Consider the following 16,305-nt stretch of genomic DNA (forward strand, 5'->3'; position numbering starts at 1 on the left):
CCACCGAGGCCACCGAGGCCACCGACACATAAAAGAATGCCCCGTAGAGAAAATTGCCAAACACCTGGTACTAGTAGTAGTCGTCCAGGCGAAACCAGTCATGCTAGAGGAACTACTGACAGTACAGGTCCTAATAATGGTAGAGAGACCAATGATGTTAGTGGTCCTACTGATGCTCGAGGTACCAATGTGACTGGATGGAGCGATCCATTTTTTTCTTCGACAAGTTACGGTAAATTCAAGGAGAAAATGTATACAAGAGAAGACATCGAGGATCATAGTCATTATATATCTACGGGTGGCACACCAGGCGGGGAGTTACATGTGGGAAAGTTTTTTAGAGTCAAAGAGCATTTAAAGATGGTTGTTGGCCTGTATGCAATGAAGAAAGGGTTTGACTACTACGTTAGGAAGTCCGGTACTGATATTTGGTACGTCACATGTAAGGATACAGATTGTGGGTGGAGATTAAGAGCGAAGAAGAACGTACTTTCTAACATGTTTGAGGTGAGTACATTTCATAATGTACATACATGTTCCCTTGATCTTCGAGGAAAAGATAACCGTCGAAGCATCACCCGTAATAGTTGCCCATCTAATTAAGGATAAGTTCACAACTGACGGCTCGGATCAGTTGCCCTCTGATATAAGAAAAAGTATGCACAAGGATTACGGGATCCAAATGAGTTACGAAAAGGCATGGAGGTGCAGAGAGAAGGCAATACACCTGACTCGGGGTACACCTGAAGATTCGTACTCTTTATTACCTAGTTACTTGCACATGCTACAGTTGCGGAATCCAGGTACCATCACGGATTTTGTGGTAGAAGATGGTCGCTTCAAGTATTGTTTCTTCTCTCTGGGTCCTTCTATTCGGGGGTTTAAGTTTTGTCGACCTGTTATATGCGTTGATGGGTCTTTCTTGAAGACTAGGTATGGTGGGCAAATGTTGTGTGCAGTGGCTTTGGATGCAGGGAGTCATATCTTTCCGATAGCTTTTGCTATAGTTGACAGTGAAAACCACAATTCCTGGACCTATTTTATGAGAAAATTGAAAGAAACGATTGGTGATGTTGAGAACTTAGCTTTTGTTTCGGATAGGCATCAAAGTATTGTTCGTGCTTTGGATATCGTGTTCCCTGATGCACACCACGGTGCATGCTACCACCACATTATTATGAACGTCAACCACAAGTTCAAGACTGACGTCTTCACGAATCACATTTACACGTGTGCGTACACGTATTCAAGATCAGAGTTTCACAGAGAATTTGAGAACATTCGGGCCATGAATCCAGCGGTTGCAAAATATCTTGAGGAAATCGGATTTGAAAAATGGGTTCGGTCGTACTTTCCAGGGGTACGTTACAATGTAATGATGAGCAATTGGGCTGAGAGCTTCAACAACACAACTAAGGATGCAAGAGGCTTCCCGATCACTGCTGCTGTAGCATTCCTGAGGTCCAAAGTCCAGAAGTGGTTTGCTTCACGAAAAGAAAAAGCTGACAAGTGGACGAAACCCCTAGCACCAGAAATGGAGGAGGACTTGGCATTGCATTTTGAAAAAGGTCAGTTTTTGAACGTTGACTCATGCGGGCCTTACACGTTGCAGGTTCACCCTGGAAGAACAGTTCTCACCGGTGGCGTAGTGGACTTGCAGGAAAAGAGTTGCACTTGCGGCTTGTTCCAGTGCATGAAGTTTCCTTGTCCTCATGCATGTGCTGCATCTCAGGAGCGAAGTATTAGCGTGTACACACTATGCTCGCCATATTACACAACAGAATATTGGAGGAGAACATACGAAGGAACAATTATGCCAGTTGGTGACGAGGATGATTGGGAATTACCTGATGACATAAAGAACATGACAGTTGGAGTGCCTGTTGAGAAGCAACCAGTAGGGCGACCCAAGAAGCAAAAGGTTGGAAGAATTAAGAACAACCGAACTGCTTGTAATGGTGAAAGGATTATCAAATCACGAAAATGTAGCAAGTGCGGTGCCACGGGACACAACAGAAGCACTTGCACCTACCGAGGTTTAACATAAATTTTTAGTTTATTAGTATTGTGATCATATTTGGACTATTATGTTATTTATATTTATGGTGTAAAATATTTTTACTTTGTGGCATGAACATGTGTTGTACTGTTACGTATTTCGCATTGCATTATTTCTAAACTTTGTTAAAAATCTGAGCCAAAAACAAGTTCTACTGATAAAATAAAATAATTTTAGTGAAAGTAGTTTGTTCAAATTGAAAAGTGTAAAAGTAAACATTGTTCAACAAATATAAAAAATTAAACATCTAAAGTTCATGCCAAGTTCTGGTAGAATAAATCTACTGCCCATCTCTGGCGAAAGAGCGACATATGCTGATCATGTACTCCATCGAATGGTAGATCCAATAACTTATGCTCAATATGCTCTATGACGTACATTCCACAATCGCCGCTGCAATAGTAGGTAAACGCAAAATTTAATAAACCATAGAGAATATTATAAAATTTTTTTGTTAATTAATAAACATACTATAAAAAAATGCATTTAAATTACCTCGATTTTGTCTGAGGTACAACTTTATTGTCCATCATTTCCCAGTCGAAGGGTCTGACCTGACTTTCGGAGGCTGTCATTTGAGGGACCATCACCATGTAATGAGTGTCACATACACCACACTGGTCCACCAATTTGGCTAGTAAAGGGCACCACACATCCATAAGCGAATTCAGTTCGTCTTTCGTTAGAGATCCAAGACTCGAATCGAAGAGGAATATCTTCCACAACTCAAGATTGACCTCCATAGCGATCCAATGTTTCGGTCCGTTCAAGAACATGGCCATGTATATGCACTCCATACCCTTCCAAGAAGGCAAAAATTGGTTTGGATCCCCACGAAGGAGTTCCAAGATGGACTCATCCCAAACAAAACCATCATGGTCAGTATTGCTCTTCCAAGCATCCCACCGACCCCTCAACGATGAGGTAAACCAAGATGGCATCACAGTACACTTACGTGGGTACAACTCCGGGAAGAAGTGTTGCCTCCTCCTCATCATATGGAAAGCAGCATCCAAATGCTGCACAGCACATATAAATAAGTCAGCACAACCACATTACAACATTAAAAAAAAAAAAACAAATAACAATGGTAAAAAGCAGTAAATAACAACATATAATACTTAGTTAATAAACTTACGTCATCAGAAAGCCATAGTTTGTCTGTATTTAGGGTCGAGAACCAAGCCACGCCACACAGCCCGGTGAAGACGTCCCTCGGATACTTGTTTCCGATGGTTCCCACTAACCAATTTCGAAAACTATGTAGTAGCTTCTCATCAACGGGCCGAAGTGGGTCAACATTCACATTGGTTGTTGATGGCTTCATCTTCTTCTTCATTTCGGTGTACTCGTCAAACCACCTTGGCCTTTTCTTCGTTCTCTTCTCCACCGGTGTTGGAACGGTCTCTAAAACCTGAACCTCTGAATCTTGGGTATCTCTAATGGACGTGACCCGACATGTTCTGAGGTGTCTGGAGTACATCTTCCACATCATTAGGTCTGTAATCATTCGGAAGAATGAACTCATCTCCTGGAGACACGGCGTCTGGCTGTGGCTCTGCCTCTGCGCTGGGCCTTCTCTGATCTCCCATAAGAGCCAATAGGGTCTTCAAGTAACCCATTATCTCATTCTGCCCTTTCAAAATATCAGTCTGGCCTTGCTTCAAAGCAAGCTGTTCCTTTTCAACACGCTCCAATCTTGCCAATATGGCAGAAGATATTGGCACCTGAGGCTGTGAGGTGCTGGGAATAGATGCTGACTGCGGCATAGATGCAGAATCGGGCATTGAGGCAGACGGTGGAACAGAACGGGCCCCTGATGGTGGAGAATGTGGTGGTGTATCATCTCTGAAGATTCCAGCTTCCTCCGCTCGCTGTTCTAGCTTGAGTGCAAGCTTTGAAGCTTGGCTGCGCAAACTATCCTGAGTAGGCTGGCCATCATCGCCAATAACCAATTCTTCCATATATCCACAAATAGAGGCGCCTCACCTCCAGTGACGTGGCTCAAAAACTCGGCCTCATTACTCCGCGGACATAAAACGGAGTACACTGTCAACTGCAAATTATAACAAATTGATTATTAGACTTAAATTAAAATAAAATAAATAAATAAACGTAAGCAAATGCAATGAATTAACAAACTCACTTTCTTTGCAAATAATTTGATGACTTCCTCTTTCCCGAGTGGGGCATCCTTACTCTCCCAGTTCACCATTCGGGGAAAGCGATGCGATCTTCTGATTGCAAATTTCTCAGCAAGCTCGAGGATGGACTCATAAGCCCAATACTGCAATGCTACAGCATATCCATAGGCCGAATACTTTGACTCCTTCTGAGTCGTTCCCTTCACAATCTTCTCATCCATATGCTTTTTCTTTTGTACGAAGTCCTTACTCCAAGTATCTTTCAACAAGTTGAAAGAAATTTTCCCCCACGGGTAATTGTAGAAAAAAGGGAGGTCCTCAACCATTCTAATGATAAATGGGGGAACCAGGGTCTTCTCTTCTTTCCCAGTCAGAACACCCATCACGAACAGCACCAAACCCAACTTGTAACAATCATCCTTCTCAGTGCAACTCTCAAAGACGCTGCGCAGACGACCAATGCTGATAGATGGATCCCCATTAAAATATTCCACTATCAAACGGTCTGACGTCGCCCTCTCCGAAACCTCAGCCTCAGTCGGTCCACGTAACAAATTAAGCCCAGTCACCAAGGCAAACTCAATTTGGCCGAATCGGCATCTCTTCTTTGCAATATAAAAATGCACCTCATCATCTTTATCTGATTTTATCTTATGCATGAAGAGCTGATGGATAAGAGCACCTGAAAACGCTAATGGCTCTCTCTCAAAAAAATTGTTGAAAGGGGATTCCTCCTTCACCCTTTCCAACAACTGCATTTGTACAAACTTGGCTTTTACTTTGGGGTAATAGTAACTACCGCCCCGCCAAGTAACACGACCAGTGTAATGTTCAGACACTGGCAGTAAAAGTCGTGGAACTTTGGAAGACTGAAAAAAAAAATTATATTACACCCTAAACCTATAAATAAACAACAATTAATCATTAATAATAAAACAGTAATCAATAAATAATAAAAAATTAATAAGACAATAAAAATTAATACAAAAAATAATAATTAATAATAAAACAATAATTAATAAATAATACAAATTAATAATTAATAATTAGTAAAAAAATAATAATTAATAATAAACATTAATTAATAATTAACAAAAATTAATAATTAATAACTAATAATTAGTAAAACATTAATAAATAATAAAACAATAAAAAATAATACAATAATTAATCATTAATAATAAAACAATAATCAATAAATAATAATAAGACAATAAAAATTAATAAAAAAATTAATAATTAATAATAAAAAAATAATTAATAAATAATACAAATTAATAATTAATAATTAGTAAAAAAATAATAATTAATAAAACAATACAAATTAATACAATAGTTAATAATTAATAATAAACATTAATTAATAATTAACAAAAAATAATTAATCATTAATAATAAAAAAAATTATTAATAGAATAATTATTAATAGAAAAAAAACACTAATTCATAATTAATAACAAAACAATAATTAATCATTAATAATAAAAAAATTATTAATAAAATAATTATCAATCATTAATATAAAACAATTATTAATAAACAATTTATTAATATAACAATTATTCATAATTAATGTAAAACAATTATTAATAATTAATAATAAAAAATAATTAATAATTAATATAAAACAACTATTAATATAAAACAATACCTAGTAAATAATATAAAATTATTATTAATAGAAAAACAATAATCAATAATTAATAATAAAACAATTATTAATACTAAAACAATAATTAATACTAAAACAATAATTAATAAAAAAAACAATATTCAATAAATAATAATTACTACTTAATAAAACCAAAAAAAAAAAAATCAACCCACGGGTCCGATGGCTACAAATCGGACCCACTGTGAGGTCCGATTGGTAGCCATCGGACCCATACAAAATAATTACTAAGCATCGGCCCCATTAATATTTAAAAAAACGAAAAAAAAAATTGGGTCTAATTGGACCGATGGGTCCGATTGGTACCCTATCGGGCCAATCGGACCCATCGGTCTGCCCATACAGAGCACAGCCGAACCCCCCATCGGGCCCATTTAATCGGACCATCGGGCCCATTTAATCGGACCATCGGACCCACTTTATTGGACCATCGGACCCATACCAAATAGACCATCGGGCCACCTTCTTCCCCATCGGGCCACCTTCTTCCCCCAAATCCGAACGCATATTCACCATTTTTTACAGTCAAAATCCAATTTTTACGGATCCGAATCCCATTTTCACAATAAATTTCTTAAATCTTACCAATAATATTTCACAACTCAAACTAAATAAATCTATAAACCATTTCTAAGAAAAAAAACAAAAAAAAAACCACTTACCTTTGACATTTTCGGAGTGGGGGTCGGGTTGCGAGTTGCTCGGTTGGTCGGGTTCAGGTTCCACGCCGGAGTGATTGGGGTTGTGGTTCGACGGCTGTGGCTGAGTTGGGGTTTTGGGTTTTTTAGGGGATCCCGTTTTTTAGTGCGGCTGAGAGAAGAGTGAGGAAGAGAGAGAGGTTGATGGTTTCAAATGAGAGGGTTAGATTTAGAAATTTGCTAAATTGGTCATATATTACCAATTTTAATAAGTTTGGATTTAGGGGAAAAATAATATGGTATTTTAAGCATATAAATTCAAATTGCTAAAGAGCCTAGATCCATTGGTACAACTAAGTATCGGATCTCATATGCCATATAGTTTAATATAATAATTTTTAGGAAGTATCACTAGCCAATCGCAACGCGACATGTCAAGAAAGTGCTAAGCACCACTAGTTTCTAATACCAATGCACTATGCCGAAACCTATACATGAAATGAAAGTTACTCTATTGGCCACTAAACCTTTTTAAATGTATTTTTTTGTGATTGGTTAGTTACTTTTTAAAAATAATTGTATAAATTCTGATATTTGATACTTAATTGTACTAATACCGATAACATTTTTTTTTTCATATTTTGTTCATAATTATAAGGCTAATTTAGATTTAATTTTGCCCCCTGAACTTTGACATATACCAAATCATGTTTCCTGAACTTTTAAGATCGTTAAAAATGCTCTCTCAACTATTGAGATTGTTAGACTTAAGGACTTTTATCCCATTTTAATTAGTAAAAAAATCTAACATGGATGAAAATTCAAAGGGAATGATTTAGTATATGTCAAAGTTCGAGAGGCATAATTTGGTAGATATCAAAGTTTTGGGAGCATGGTTTAGTACATAAACGATAACTGAAATTATAAAATTGAATGAAATTAGACAAAAATCCTTAAATCTAACAATCTCAATAGTTTAAGGGGAATTTTTAACGGCTAGAAAAGTTCAAGGGGCTTGATTTGGTACATTAGGAGGCGAAAATCCTAATTAGCCTAATTATAAAGCATTGCTATCAGGCACCATGTGGTGTTTAATATCTTTTAGATATGTCACTTTATAATTAGTTAGTAATACTTCCTAAAATTTATTATATTAAATAATATAAGACTTAATACTTAATTATACTAATATCGATATCAATACGTAAGAGGATGCTAGACATCGCTAGTGCCTTTTCTTTCTCTAATTATAAGAATATTGTTATTTGGTATCTTAAGGTGTCCAATATTATAATAACGTGACACTTTATAATTAGTTAGCGGCTTTTATATTATTTATTAAATTAAAATATATAAAACCTAATTTCAAAATATACAAAAAATAATATAATATCTCTTGTTGTGCCTTGCACTTTAAGATGAACTTTAGTGGCTTCTTAAGGTGACTGTTTCTCTAATTATTAAGTGTGGGTTTTTCGTTAAAGATGAAGCGTTTCACCAACGAGAATTTTTGGGAAAAAAAAAGATAATTGGAGTCGAGCTATTTGTCCGTTTTAGAAATTTTAAATAGTGTAATGATAATAAATATGCACTTTTTTAAAATGGTCGATCTTATCTAAAATAAATGTGATTTTTCATTTCGAAGACTGTCCAAATTATTGTAATTTGATTTTATATTTTGTGTTACAAAATAGTTGGACAAGTGTCCGTTTAGAGTTGAATTGGCATGTATGGGCTACAACCTGTGTCCTTCTATAGGCTCATTTAGGGGTGTGCATAAATCGATCCAATCCAATGAGAACCGACCGATCCAATTACAACCGACCGACGAACATTGGATATCCAATTATGATCGGATCGGATTGGATGTTATTTTTAAATATCCAATTAGATCGGATCGGATGGTGGATGGGGTGTCTAAAAATCCAATACATCCAACATCCAATCGAACTAATTAGTATTTTCATTTAGTTTGGATGAGTAATTAGATTTTATATTGTTATACGTCAAATCTATATGTATATATGAAAATTAACATTAAAGTTTTACTTTTTTTCTTGGATTGGATGGATCCTGTCCAATCCAATACATACTGGATCTAAAATATTGGATGGATCCGATCCAATCTAGAAAATACTAGGTCTAAAATATTAGATAAACCCAAATTAAATAAATAAATATATATGAAATACATCCAATGGATAGAACCGATCCAATCCAACATCCAATGGATGTTGGATCGATTGGATGATGAAATTAATTGGATCGGATCGGATGGTAAAATCTAACATCCAATATATGATTGGATCGGATCTGGATAGGGCTAAAACCATTGGATGTGATCCAATGAACACCCCTAGGCTCATTGTTTGCTGCCTTAGCCTAGAGATTGAGACATTACACTCACAATTCAACAACAATATAAATAATTTGGCATAGACATTGCCAACCCAACTATTCAACTATAGCTTTGTGATTTAACAAGATATTTCATATATTGCCAAATTGATTTTGTGTACATGCAAATAAAAAATTTGCACTTAAGACCCATATTATGTTTGTCATGTATATACCCACCAGATATGGACACACACCACATTATGGCCTATCCATGCTTACAGACATTGTATCCCTCTCTGCAAACTATTCCCAATACCTTTTAAAAAAACTCTCATTAATGGAATACCATTTTAGAAAGCATTGTTATTGGACAAACACTTTTTATAGGTATTGTTTTACGATTAATTAGCGATATTTTTTAAAATTGATTTTCTTAAGTTAAATAAAACTTAATATTTAATTGGCTAATTAAGTTTTCCTCCCGAACTTTGACATGTACCAAACCATGCTTCCTGAATTTTTTTGGCCGTTAAAAATTCCTCCTGAACTATTGAGATTGTTAGATTTAAGGACTTTTGTCTAATTTCATTCAATTTTACTGTTTCAGTGATTGTTTATGTACTAAATCATGCTCCGCAAATTTTAATATCTACTAAATTATTTCCTCAAACTTTAATATGTACTAAATCATGCTCTCTGAACTTTCATCTATGTTAGAATTTTTTTACTAAAATTAGACAAAAATCCTTAAATCTAACAATCTCAATAGTTCAGGGAGAATTTTTAACGATCTTAAAAGTTCAGGGGGTATAATTTAGTACATGTCAAAGTTCAAGGAGAAAAGTTGCTAATTAAGCTATTTAATTACATCAATAACAGTATGACAACGAAGAGAGTGGTTAACACTAATAATACCTTTTTAACATTTTTTTTTCAGAAATATTAATTACATAGAAGAAAGAAAAAGTTTATTTCATCAATTATTCTTATGAAGACTAATGTTTTACTACTCTATAACTATTCTGTTCTATTATATTAACTATTGTGAGACAATAATTAAGTACACTACAAACTTTTATTTCCCATTATTCTGTTATGGGCTAGTTCCTACTTCCATCATATATTTGAATTTGAATAAATGCTGTCCTTTGATTCCAATAATGAAAATTTAAATTTAAAGTAACGAATACAAAAGGAAAGAAAAGACACTTCCGAATGCTTTATTTATGAATTTAAGTTTAGTGTATAAATAAACAATGTAAAAGAGAGTTGATAGCTCATTTTCTAAAGCCCAATATTGTTTGTTGAGGAGATAAAATATATATAACATATAAAGATTCCAAAATTGAACACTTTTAGTTGGCCTCACATATTAAAATGATTCTCTAATGGTTAAGCAAATAAACAAACAAGTACACTTACTTAATAACGATCACTTGGCCAATTAAGTTGGAAATTAAGCCTAAACACACATTATATATATTATATAATATACAAAACATGCATAATATCAAGAGAAAATTACTTCAGAGAGTGGAGATTTAAAATTTATTACAAGTATAACAATAATGATTTTATTAGCGAATGTTTGTGAATTTATTTGGCCGACGTATATACCAATCCCTTCTCTCTTGTTTTTATATACATGGATGAAAGTTTTGTTTTGTCCTTGTTTTTTCTTTGTAGTTATTAATTAAGAGGTGTTGAAACTTTTTTCTTGATTTTTTTTTTTTTTTGTCTCTTTCACTATTTCCATGTCATCTTTTTCTTTTTCTACATCTATAATATATTTTTAATATTAAAAATTATTTATATTTATCTTTATCCTAATTTTTTAAAAAAAAAAAACATTTTTAATTAACCGGTAATTATTTAGTATCAAGAGTTATACAACTGTAATCTATACTTTAAAGTGATCATTTTGATATATGGTAATTGGTAAGCATATATTTTTCAACCATCACTGAAAAATAACTAAAACTAAAAATAACATTTTAGTTTCTTTTATATTTAGTTAGCAAGTAATTCATTTTTTAACTTAAACAAAGTTCTTTTGGAAGAAGCTAAGATTTGTAGCTTCTCCCAAAAGAACTTTTAAGAAGTTATTTTAAAAATTAAAATAATTTACATAATTCTTAATTTACTCACAAAAGATTTTTTTTTAATGATATCCAAACATTTTAAAACACTTTTCATTAAAACAATACCTTCATATAATAGTTATCCAAACGGTAAAAAAAAGGCAAACCTTATACTTATCTTTTACTTTTAGCTATAAGCAAAAGTAAAAACTTAGCTATAATCAATCAACTTTATACGTTTGCTTTTCAAAAAAAAAAAACTTTATAAGTTATTAAAAAATATTTTATAGTAACTAAAAAAAAACAAATTCTACTAAAAAATTAAATATACCAACCACATTTCATGGATTACTAAAAATTTATTTTGTTATTTAATAAATAAAAGTAACTAAATTGTATTTTAAAATAAATTATAAGAAAGTAATTAAAAAATGATTTTAACTACGCTACTAGTCATTTGAGCTCAAGAGTAGTATCAATACGATCTATTTTTCGAGATGATCATTTTGATTTGTAGAAGGAGAGATATTTTTACCATTACGTACCGAATAAATATCCGGAATCAAAAGTAACTTTATTGTCTATTTTAAATTTTATTAATTAAAAAAGAAGTAACTAATAAAATTTAATCCGTCAACTATTTTTATAGGATACTAAAAAGTATTTGTTATTTCATATTTAAAAGTTACCATATGGTATGTATTTTATATAAGGTTATTTTATAAATTTATTTCAATAAGTTTTTAAATAAATTTATAAAGAAACCAAATAATATCTTAAATATTATAAGAAAAAAAGTTTACATATTACAAAAATTTATACATATTTTGCTAATGAGTTATTTGGTAATTTTTTTGTAATTATTAAAGCTCAGTATATTCAAAGGTAATATAAAAGTTGTTATAAAAATAAAAAATAAAAAGTTACATATATGTATCTTGATTAACAATATTATATAACTAGAAAATAAAGTGACATAAATGTATCTTGATCAATAACATTATATAAATTAAAAAAAAAATTATAGCTTCAAAACTTGAAATTTAACTAACTGAAATAATAATAATAATAATAATGTATATATATGATAATATTATCTCAAAAAGAAGCTTATTAAAACAAAACTAACTAGTATTTTAGTGATTTTTTTTAATAATATTTACTAAATTTTAAATATATTTATTTGGTTAACAAAATATAAGATAAACCACAGTGTTGCTTTTCATTTCAAATAGCTTATCATTAAAAATTATTTCCTACACATTAAAATAGACCACATCATCTTTAAAAATAATAAACTACATTAAATTATGATGATACTATTCTTAATTCCAAATAATTATGATGCAATTATAATTTTTTTCAAAAGTATGGTAAAATTAAAAAAAAAAAAAAACTGAAGTTGTTGACACAAACAAACCAAAGAAAAAAAAGACAAAATTAAAACTAAAAAAGAGCTAGAGAAAGTCAAAAGGGCTGACAAAAAAAGAAAAAAGAAAAACCTAATAGCATATTAAAAATAAAAGAATAAAAAAAACTAAAAAACTAAAACAATTGACCGCTAGACAACAAAGAAAGATGAAACAAAAAAGTATACCTAAGTAAAAGAGAAGTCAAGAAGAGTAAGTATATATTAATTTTCGCATATCGGTACAAGTAGACGTATTGGTATAATTTAAATGTTTATCGTGATTTGTGTGATTATTTTCTAGTTGACGTATATTAATGAAAAATTCCCTAATATCAATACTATTATAAACAACAATACCTTTATATATATATATATATATATATATATAATTTGGTAGTTTAATTTTGTAGTTTCCCACCAACTATTGAGTATTGACACATAGACAGAATAATGAGAACCAAATTTAAACATTAGTAACCACCACTCACAAAAACTACAAACTCAAAAAAAAAAATATATAAATTTCTAAAAAAAAAACTCACAAACTCATTACCTTACTAATAATAATAACATAATATATTATTAATTTAATTTAATCAAAAAAAAGAAAAAGAAAATAAAGCTAGAGACCTCGGTTGACCATGTCGAAGAAGCGTTGTTCAGATTCGAGTCTCTGGAGACGAATATCGTTGTTGACTTTTTTAATGAAAGCTTCGGCTCTCTTGTTTAATTCCTCTTGACTCATTGACTTTTCTCTCCTCAACGACACCCTATCACTGAAAGTCTCCGACTTTCTCATCTCCCGCCGTGCCCAAACCGCCGGATCATCCTCACCGTTCATCTTCTTCAAACCATAGTCATTTTCATCTCCATCGGCTCTCACCAGCCGCGGCGCCACGTCCCAACTCTCACTCTTCTTCAGTTTCCTTCCCGCCGAGATGGCCTTCCATGTCTCTTCAAGCGAGCTATTATCCTCTTCCTTCTTATTCTCGTCGGGATAGTCGTCGGATTTTGTCTCCGGCGATGGGTTGCCGAGCAATAATGAACTGTCTTTAGTGATTAAATTCGTTACTGATTTCTCTTCAGCTTCATCTTCTTGACAATCCACTGTTGGGTTTTGAACGGAATAGTCACCGGAGTTTATTTCCGGTGATGGGTCGCCGTGGAATAGTAGCTCAGTAGGTACAACAGTAACCGTTTTTTCTTCCTCGATTAAAGATAAAGTATTGGTTGGAGACTGAGTTGATTTTTGTTGTTGGGATTGGGAATGAAAAATTAAGTGGTCGGTGGTCTTTTTGTTATTGTCGTCGTTACTGGGTTGATAGGTGGATGAGGCAGCAATGGCGACGATGATGAAATTAACGACGATGTAGATGTAAAGTGGAGACATAACCCAACTCTTAAACGACAACCAAATCTGGGGAACAGTCGAGAGAGTCAGATCAACGACGAAAGGGATCACTGCCGCCTTTACCAATGTCAGAGTCGATACCATTCCGGCTAAAAGCAGTAAAAGCTTTCCTGCCCAGATTGTCGTTTCAAATCTGGTTTTCTGCAAAGCTCTGTACGACATGTCGTTTTTATATATGATAAAGAAAAAAGAAGAAGAAGAAGAAGATCCTCAAATAAAAAACAGAGGAAAATGCAAAAGAGAGAGATATCTTAAATCAGCATGAAAAAAATTGCTGATTTTTCTTAATTATTAACAAAATCATAAGCGAACAGAGATATGAAACCACTGTTATGTACATATATCAAGAACAGAGAACGGTAGATATTGAAACAAACTATGGATCTGTTATAAGAAGAAGAAGAAAAGAAGAAAACCCATCATAGATTTTCAATCAAAGACAGCAAAAAAGTGATGATGAATTTGAAAAGAGAGAGAGAGAGGTGTTCATCTGACAACTCAGAAGAATGGTAAGAATTGAGGAGAGAGCTTTAGAAAAAGAGAGAGCCCCAGAAAAGAAAGAGCTTTTTTTGTTAGTTGCAGACAGTAGTAGTCCCAAGGACGACCCTAATAGAGGTTTTAAGCGCTTAAATACATCTTCAATTAAGGGTGTGCTAATCTCATACTCCTAACTAGTTGGTATATATACCACCATGATTAAATCTTAACCGTTCATTGCTACAAACTTGTTCGACCTATAATGGAGTACTATTATTAAGATTTTATTACTATATAGCCACCTTAATGTCAACAAGAGGTGGCTCCTCCTACAATTTGTTATGAATGGTTTCCAACTCCAATAAATTTCGAACAAATTATTTGAGAGAACTAAATAAATTAGTGTTAGTAATTTGATTAATTCAGACTCTTTATAATTTTTTTAGTTTGGTTTGAGCTTTAAAATTCTTCATGTATTGTAGCTACCTACTTGTTATGATGCTAGAGAGAATATTAATATTGTTTGAAAATATTTGTTTTTAGTTATCTTTTGTGTGTTATAAATTTGAAAAAAAAAAAATAGTAAAAATATGAATAATTACTTAAGTTAATTAGTTGCTTGAAAATTTCATTGATCTGATTTAATTATAAGGTAGATTTGAAGTGAGATGTTAATTGTATATGAATTTTTATTTTCTGTTTGGCTAGTGGTTAGTAATTTTACCGAAAAATAATATTCTTTAGTTACTAACATTTAAAATAAAAAAAATAAGTAAATACTCTCAATTATCATTTATGCATAATGATTTGATAGAAATCATCAATTAGCAAGGTAATATAACATTATTAGCACATTTTAATATTGAGTTGAGCACATTTTGCTTCAATAAATAATAATAATATACAAAATTATTAATCAATTATAAAGTACGATATTGATCTAGCGCTAAGCACAAGGTACCTGTTGTCGGAAGAATTTTGACAACATCAAAATGTAAGCAAACAATAAATGATGAAAAAAAAAACAACAACGAATACTCTACTTAGAACAACGAGTATTCAAAGGACACTGCCTAGATAATAGAGCAAATAGAAAAATAAAATGAACACAAGAGAATATAGTGGTTTAGTCATATTACGGTCTGCTTAGTTCACTGTTACAAATGATTTTTGCTTAGTTTTTTCATCTTGAATCACTCCTTTATATAAAAAGTTAGTGTCCTTTTATAACTAACCGATTATAGAACTATTTTTTACCATTGATAACAATATTAAATTAGAATAAAGTAAACGTAAAAGAATAAATGAAGGACAATTTAATATGTTCTAATAAGTAAACAACTTATGCAATTTATAAAGTGCGAGTTGCATGTTTATATTCTCGCACAAACTTGCAGGCTTTAAATACGTTCTATATTCTTAAAAGGACTAATGAGCCTACTCGAATGTCTACGTTCTATTTGAGTCGCTTTAACGGACATTGTATGTATCGACAACATGGGACAGGCGAGTCCCTATCGAGTCATCGAATACTTTTCGTCATTCAGACTAATTTTTATGTAAAGAAGCAATTTTTACCTAGTCGTAGGAGAAAGCTACTTAGTCATTGCATATGTTTTGACATATGCGCGACTTGTATAAATTCCTTTTAGTCCTGCTTATCTTATTATATGTGAGACATAGTATACGACTAGATCCTGTCAAGGCCGCATTATCTCGCGAGTTTGGTTCAAGCGAGTTCAACTCTCGGAGAGCCATTAATTAACAGCTCATCCATCTCTTAAGGATTGGATCTACGTGTCAATTTTATAGGAGACTGATCTCGAGTTTTTAGGCAAAAATTTCGCACTATAACAGTGTCTAATAATAGGAATACTCTAAACTAAAATATGTAGAAAGGGTTTAATCTCACTTATCAGAGATTATACTTGATTTTTTGGAAGGCTAACTTGTTGTGTGGCAGTGTCATTCTTAATAGGATGAGAACCTTCGTAAAGTATATACCAATGATCCAATTAAGGCTGATCTACAGAATTGTCAAAGCTACCGAAAAGGTAGGGAAGAGATGTGCA

The 16,305-nt window shown here is 32.6% G+C and overlaps 2 protein-coding genes across 2 annotated transcripts; both read right to left on the reverse strand.

The window, feature by feature from the left end:
• Nucleotides 1-2,193: 2,193 nt before the first annotated feature.
• LOC133030176 (uncharacterized) lies at nucleotides 2,194-3,499 on the reverse strand. The gene is made up of 3 exons (XM_061102456.1): nucleotides 3,198-3,499; nucleotides 2,555-3,078; nucleotides 2,194-2,452 (listed from the first exon to the last, which is right to left on the reverse strand). Exons 1-3 carry the CDS (start codon nucleotides 3,396-3,398, stop codon nucleotides 2,314-2,316), a joined length of 864 nt encoding a protein of 287 aa, XP_060958439.1. The 5' UTR covers nucleotides 3,399-3,499; the 3' UTR covers nucleotides 2,194-2,313.
• A 9,226-nt stretch (nucleotides 3,500-12,725) lies between these two features.
• LOC115700851 (uncharacterized) lies at nucleotides 12,726-14,393 on the reverse strand. The gene has a single exon (XM_061102457.1). It carries the CDS (start codon nucleotides 13,916-13,918, stop codon nucleotides 12,968-12,970), a length of 951 nt encoding a protein of 316 aa, XP_060958440.1. The 5' UTR covers nucleotides 13,919-14,393; the 3' UTR covers nucleotides 12,726-12,967.
• Between the last annotated feature and the right edge of the window lie 1,912 nt (nucleotides 14,394-16,305).

This window comes from Cannabis sativa, chromosome 8, assembly GCF_029168945.1.
Source record: "Cannabis sativa cultivar Pink pepper isolate KNU-18-1 chromosome 8, ASM2916894v1, whole genome shotgun sequence".
In the NCBI taxonomy this organism is placed as follows: Eukaryota; Viridiplantae; Streptophyta; class Magnoliopsida; order Rosales; family Cannabaceae; genus Cannabis; species Cannabis sativa.

Excerpts from the sequence above, each read along its gene's own strand:
- LOC133030176 (XM_061102456.1), bottom strand. The coding sequence starts at position 3,398 with ATGAAGAAGAAGATGAAGCCATCAACAACCAATGTGAATGTTGACCCA. Across the intron at positions 3,079-3,197 it reads AACTATGGCTTTCTGATGAC|CATTTGGATGCTGCTTTCCA; the intron begins GTAAGTTTATTA and ends TGTGCTGTGCAG. Across the intron at positions 2,453-2,554 it reads GTACCTCAGACAAAATCGAG|CGGCGATTGTGGAATGTACG; the intron begins GTAATTTAAATG and ends CTACTATTGCAG.
- LOC115700851 (XM_061102457.1), bottom strand. The coding sequence starts at position 13,918 with ATGTCGTACAGAGCTTTGCAGAAAACCAGATTTGAAACGACAATCTGG.